Here is a 6,998-nt window from a genome sequence, read left to right on the forward strand (position 1 = left end):
AATACTGGTACCAGTTTAAATTTATACTTTTTCTATAATTAAAATGTATTCGCGAATAACAGATACAAGATAAGCTTATTTTGTTTTTCTCTCTCCTTTTCCTGGGGTTGGAGTGAAGTGTCATTCACTCTGACACTTGGAAACTGCATAAAACATGATGCTGCACCTTGTGGCATATTATGGATCCAGTAGGTCCTATATTTCTCTGGTTTTCTCCTTCCAAAATTGACGCATGTGCTGGTAATATGCGTAAAGGGGGTAGGTCAGCATGGGGTCTTCTTAGACTGTAAGTACTTACAAATCCCACCATGTTTTCCTATAATTTTTGTTTGTTAAAATACAGATATGTGAGGGAGTCGGTTACATGGGTCACTGTACTTACTTTGGATGGACTCATTACCTCCGCTGGCAGTCTGTGCCAAGCATATACTGTCAGTTAGCCCATTAACCTCCTCAGAAGAGGTATAGTAAGATGTTATTAATGGTTTGGACTTTTGTATTTTAGGAAGAAATACACACATGGACAGATGATCGAAACCAAGACTGATCAAATTACTGTGAAACACAGAGGACCTTAAAACATAGTTTTTTTTAATGTTTGTTTTAAGGACAATCCTTGAATAGAATTAATTAGAGTCAGGCCTAACTAAATTCTAAAATATTTTTATTTCGATTTTTTTTAGTGGTCTGTTTCATTAAACAGGGCCGGGCCTCTCTCTCTCTCTCTCTCTGATACCACTTTCTGTGGACTGACAAATTGATTTTCACTGAGAATCAATTAATATGGTAATCATTACAGAGAGGACATTGGGGTCAATTCACAAAGCTTTTTTTGCCGATACCGGTCGTTATGTAAACGATTTCACACGTTATTGAATCAAGTCCAATTCACTAAACGATTTAACGCTTGTAAAAATCATCAAATAACGTTTCACTACACAGAACCGATATTTTTAGTTTTGAGTCGTTATTGAACGTATTGATCGTTGTTTTAACGACTCAAATCGTTAAATATGTACAGAAGTGCAATTCACAAAGGTTTTTTAGACAATTAACGATCGCTAAGCAATCGTTAAATAAGCACCTCCCTGAGGGTGGCGTTATGACATTTCCCAGGCGATATTTCATTTGTTGAGAGGAATTTTTTGGCGGTTTAGGCTTGTGGTAAATTTTGTTAGGAGTTTTGTGCAAGATGGAACCATTTGGATGTGCTCTATTTGAACTGAAACTGATCCAGAGGCGAAGAAGGACACGTCAGAATGTCGTTCAGATAGAGAAACGTGTATTTCGTTCACGTACCTTTTTGGATCAATTTTCTGAAACCCAGGTGATAGCCAAATTCAGATTATCCTCTCCCATGATATATTCCCTGTATGATGAAATACACTTGGCCCTAGAAACACGCACGCGGAGAAGTAATGCAGTACCAGGTCTTGTGCGTTTTTTGGCAGTACTTCATTTTTTAGGAAAGGCCTCATACCAACATGTCAGTGGTGAGATTGTTGGCATCTCACAACCCAGTTTTTCCCGCTGCTTGGTCGAGGTCCTGCAAGCACTGCGACAACTTGCTCCAAAATACATTCATATGGGCAAGTCACGTGAAGAGCGGGATCAAATAAAACGTGTTTTTTTTTACCTAGCAGGAATGCCCAATGTCATTGGGGCAATAGACTGCACCCATGTGCCATTATGTCCCCCATCAGAACAGGAGCACATCTACCGAAACCGTAAGGCTTACCATTCCCTCAACATCCAGGTGATCTGTGATTCAAACCTCATAATCCGTGATGTTGTCACCGGCTTTCCAGGATCCTGTCATGATGCCCATATATTGCGCCAATCGGGAATATATGATACTCTGGACAAGGACTTAGAAAATAATGGATGGCTGCTGGGTAAGTGTGCTCCACTGTTTATTTTATGGTGTGTTTTCCAGTTATAAATGCGTATTTATTTTTTTATTCCATACTAGACTGACATTAGTGCTATATCAGTAACATGACAGCTCAACAGCTTTACATTAATCAGTATTTCAAAAACATGTAATAATAAACTCAGAATTTAAATGTCCAAAATACTTTCAAGTACTTTTTAGTTAGCTATCACCTGGTTCAAGGTCCACAAATCTTTCCTTTCTCATGTGAGGTGTATTGTTGTTCCACATGTTCCGTGTGCACTGAAAAGTAGTCACTACTTCAAGCTTGCTTAAGTGATGTATTACACTATCATATTAAGACATCACATGAGAGAGCTAGGAACTACTTATCAAAACACACATGACCAAGGTGTGCCAAAGAAGCCACCCACCAGAATTAAGTACAGTACCTATATGTAAATGATTGCAGCATAAGATGCAACAATTGTGTCAGTAGTTGATTTACTTGAATGTATAGTTAATATTTAAATCTGGGAGTTCAACACTATCCCTTCGGTTAACCCCCCAATATGCATAACATCAAGCAGCACTACCAAGCACAACAATCACCCCCCCCCCATTGTGCATATGTATTGTACATGAAACAGACATGTCCCTCTGGTTCTCCGTTATAGTCCCATATGAGGTCTGCACTATAGTATTGAAATATTTATGACAGGCAGACTTTTCCTCCAGCATGTTTTTTTTTAATAACATTCACATGCACTACAGTAATCATGGCCCACAACTGTGGTATGCTGTTGTGTTGTGAGTTAAGTACCATTAATGCTCAATCAAAAGTACAAATCCAGAACCTTGCCCCCCAAATAATTTTAAAATGTGCTTTATTAGACGTATGTTATCCATATGTGACTAACAATGGAAAATTTTCTAAAATGACCACACAATTGGCCACTACATCATGTGATTTAGCATGATTTCTTCTATACTTACAAATAAATTTATATTGTTTTAAAATTTATAGGAGATGCTGGTTACCCCTGTCTACCATGGCTCTTAACACCAATCAACAGGCCATCCTCTCCTGCAGAAGCAGCTTACAATGTTGCTCATACAAAAACAAGAGTGGTTATCGAAAGATGCTTTGGTGTCCTAAAGAGCCGTTTCCGTTGCATGTCCTTGTCTGGTGGATTCCTTCAGTATTCCCCCAGTAAGGTAGCTGATATGTTCCTAGCATGCAGCATTCTCCATAACATTGCAAGGCATGGCGGACTACAAGAGGAACTAGACACCACAGTGGAGGATGACATGCCCACAATTCCAGTGGAAAATGATCACAGGGGAAACGCAGCAAGAAGTAAACTGATTACAAACTATTTTTCAGGTAATAAACCACCGTAACATGTTTTTAATTTTCCAAACATCATCAGAAATGATCACAAACTTGCATTATTAAGTTGAAGAGACAGACATGCTGTAAAATGAATTATTTGGGCTGATCTTGTTTATCAATGTCAAATCTTAACCAATGATGTTTTTTTTATGATTTCAGGTTAACTCAACTCTAAAAACTTTGGAGAACTAACATAAAATTAAGACAAGAGTACAAAAATTGCAAAAAAATGATTCTTTATTTTGTTTTTGTATTTTCACTTTGTTTTAATTCTTTTGCATTTATTTTTTATCTTGTAAAACATTGAACATTAACAGTTTCAAACATATAAAATAAAAGTTTCACTTAAAAGTCTTCTACAAAATCTAAATTGTGTTTGAATTCTTTATTGCAACAAGTGTAAGTGTGGGTTATACACGCAAAAATTCTGTTCATCTGCTAATAAGTACCAACATTTTTTTGACATTAGTGAGAAGCAATAAAATAGAAGACCGAACTGTGTGCCAAAGACAGTTGAAATGCTGCAGTTGCCTGAAACCATGTCCTTGCCAGAAAGATGGTGAATGAAATGAGTGCTGTTAACTGCGTTGTGTGGGAGAGGGGAGAAATGAAATAAAACTAAAATAAATACCACCAATTGACGTAATGGCAGATGGCTATAGCCAACCTAAGGTAAGGAGAGTAAGTGACCTGTAAAGAAGCCGTTGATATGCAAACCATTAAATAACACAATAATTGAATCATAATATTATATTTTTGGTGTTATTTATTGTTTTGTATATCATCACCTTCATCACTGGTCACTTAACTCTACCTTTGGTTGCCTATAGTCATCTACCATTACCCCAAATGTTACATATATTTTAATTTCTCCTCTCCACCCCACACCGCAGTTACCATTACTCATTTCATTACTGAGAAACAATGCACGTTAGTTAAAATGTTAACTATTCCACGCAGGGCATTTGAAAGATGGAATAGCGGTTGTCTACAAATTGCAGAAACATTTTTAACCTCATTAGTCAGGAAATGATACCTACATTCCATACCAATAACATGTGGTTTCAAAAGTAACAGAAGTCAAATTACAGCCAACACAACATCAAAAATATATGGTTGGGCAAGATGGAGTATGCAACCATTTGGATGTTTTTTTTTTTAATATGAATCAAACTACCGGCGAAGAAGACGACGTCAGCAACTAAAATATGTATATTTTGTTTTAAACTTTACAGAAACACAGGTGATATCGAGATTGCAATTATCAGCTACTTTGCTTTATTCTTCATAGGAGAAAATACACATTACTTTTGAAAACCACACAGAGAAACATGGTCCTTGCTGTGACAACAACAATGGATGGCGCATTTTAGTCACAGAGTACAGATACAAATCCAAGCACTTGAGTGAAAATATCAATAATTTACATCCACGTGGATAAAATATAAAAAAAAAAATTTAGATCCAATAGTGTGCCTTCCTGACGGAAGAAAAGCATGACAAACCTGTCACATTTTCTGCTGTGACAAAGGGTGTCTGTTTCAAATGCGTAGACGTGATGTTATGTGATGTATTCTCCTATTAAACGAATATGATTGATGATTTTATGTAGTGCTGATGAATTATATCTCTACTCTGTAACTTCAACTCTAGTATTATTGATAGTTCACTTCTACTTTTCAACAATCCTACCACTTTTTTGCCTTACAACAAAAAAATGGTTCTGCTTTTGAACAAAAAATATACATGTTAAAACAAATATTTGACAATATTGTTGCACTTGCATTTCAACGTGTATATACAAACAATTATGAAAACCGTAATGATAACAGTAATGAATACTAGAACATGCTTGATAGATAAAAATAGATTTCACATAATTCTCAACCTTTTTTGAAATGTTTTCAGAGGCAATAATGTCATAGAAAAAATCCCATATAACATTAATTGTATATCTATTGAAAATAAAATCAAAGCTACATAACTGTCTAAAGACGTTTCATTGGTCATCCAACCAGCTTGATCAATGATGGCCATTGAAACATCTAAAACTCAAATACAAACGTCATGTTGATTACACATATTTGGTACAGATCTGCAACGACATGGTCAAATGACATATTTAACTGGAAAAAGCATCTATATAGCAGTCAACTTTGGGCAATATATGACTTAACAATGTTGCGTGCTGAGTAAAAATGTAAAGAACAAATGTTTGCAAGCTCTTTAAATTCAAACTCAGTTGTGAATTATGTGAAATGTATTAAAAAAAAAATTGTACTTCTTATAACATTTAAATATCCTGAATAGTAAAATTATCAATAGCATAATTTTCGATAATACTTTCACAAACAAAACTGCTGTGGTTGCTGCTGGTTAGATTCCGAGCATTATGAGATTGCTCACCAGGAGATGGCAGATGTGCTTCTAAGAGTTCAGTTAGTTTGGCCATAAAGGAGAGCTTCTGCTGGCGATAGGTGTGTTGAGCTGCATTATGTTGCTCTAGGAGAATATTAGATTTGCATATGTTACTATTTAGGTTATCCAATCTCTGCATGAGCTGTTCTCTAAAATTTTGTTGTTCACTATGAAATCTATCACTCTGTTCTCTATCAAAATGGTACTGTTCCCTATCCATGTTTCGTGTCCTACAAATTGTTCTCCTGTCTCTAGGTCTGCTTAACTCTGGGGGTTCAGTAGCAACCACATCAGGAGTACCCAGGATGGGTGTATCTAAAGTTATATGGTTGGACACAGTTGGGTTTGGCATTACTTCAGAAGCATTTACATTACTAGCATTTTCATGACTAGATTCTTCTAGGAAAAGGGTGATTGATTCCTCAGGGTTGCTTGGTGGATCATCCTCCACCTGGAAGTAGACAGACGGCTGTGCATTCAAAGAGTGGTCACTTTCAATTTCTGCTTCTGACACTAACTGCCTTTTGTCAGCACCCTCTTCCAAATAAATTTAAAACAAAATGGTTAACCGGATAGCTACTGGCGATCAACATTTTTTATTAAAAAAAATTACTTGGAGAAAGATTTAAACCATTTTAAAAACATTTAAACACACACAATTGTGCACCAGTTGGTTATCTTGAAGATACAAGATGGAAGTATATGAGAACATGTTAAATGTTTGGATTTCTCACCGTTTTCATGGTGCCTCGAGGTATCAAAACCAGCCTTGATGCCAACAATGGAATCTAGATCTATGTATGGACGCAGTAACTCTTCATACTGGTGGTAAACTATTTTCTTCTCAGGGCCACCCCCTGTTGCTTTTCTTGAATTATAAGATAAATAGATGTTAGAACTAAGATCATTAATACAACAATCAAACATGCATGCCTGAAATTGGACAGAAAATACCACAACATCAAAGTAAACATTGTTTTTAAATCAGGGCTCACAAATTTCAAGTCCTGAGCTATTAGTCAGACCATAAGAGTGTCTAACTCGCCACCAGTCACCCCACCTAACCCTTACCGTGACTATCCAAGAAGCGGGTGGAGGAAACGGACAGTGGTTAAAGATCACACCCTGTATTTCCACTCACCCACACACAATTTTCATTCATCAATTGCAAGGGGACGAGTTGAAGTTTTGAGCTCTGTTATTACCTGCTCTTGTTTTCATCCGAAATCTTGCGCCTTAGTAGAAGCCGAATGTCCTGGTACCGCTTACGTACGTTATCTGCTGATCGTGGAGAGACACCCACACTCGTAA

At 36.7% G+C, this 6,998-nt stretch overlaps 2 protein-coding genes across 3 annotated transcripts in view; one reads left to right on the forward strand and one right to left on the reverse strand.

The window, feature by feature from the left end:
• The first annotated feature begins 1,640 nt into the window (after positions 1 to 1,640).
• On the forward strand, positions 1,641 to 3,465 carry LOC120940910 (putative nuclease HARBI1). 2 transcript variants are annotated; one of them, XM_040354046.1, is made up of 3 exons: positions 1,641 to 1,895; positions 2,901 to 3,260; positions 3,429 to 3,465. In XM_040354046.1, the coding sequence occupies exons 1-3, from the start codon at positions 1,646 to 1,648 to the stop codon at positions 3,431 to 3,433; spliced, it is 615 nt and encodes a 204-aa protein (XP_040209980.1). In that variant the 5' UTR covers positions 1,641 to 1,645; the 3' UTR covers positions 3,434 to 3,465. The 2 variants fall into 2 exon arrangements, with proteins under 2 accessions (XP_040209980.1, XP_040209979.1); XM_040354045.1 differs by lacking the exon at positions 3,429 to 3,465 and having other exon boundaries at positions 2,901 to 3,422.
• A 174-nt stretch (positions 3,466 to 3,639) lies between these two features.
• LOC120940911 overlaps positions 3,640 to 6,998 on the reverse strand; it is a 5,925-nt gene continuing 2,566 nt past the window's right edge. Inside the window, exons 6-8 of the mRNA XM_040354047.1 lie at positions 6,893 to 6,998; positions 6,422 to 6,555; positions 3,640 to 5,771 (exon numbers count right to left, since the gene is read on the reverse strand). The exon at positions 6,893 to 6,998 is cut by the window's right edge and continues 565 nt beyond it. Of these exons, the coding sequence (XP_040209981.1) occupies positions 5,563 to 5,771; positions 6,422 to 6,555; positions 6,893 to 6,998 (449 nt within the window). The 3' untranslated portion in view covers positions 3,640 to 5,562. The remainder of the gene's footprint in view (positions 5,772 to 6,421; positions 6,556 to 6,892) is intronic.

The sequence above is a fragment of the Rana temporaria genome, chromosome 5 (genome assembly GCF_905171775.1).
Source record: "Rana temporaria chromosome 5, aRanTem1.1, whole genome shotgun sequence".
NCBI lineage: Eukaryota > Metazoa > Chordata > Amphibia > Anura > Ranidae > Rana > Rana temporaria.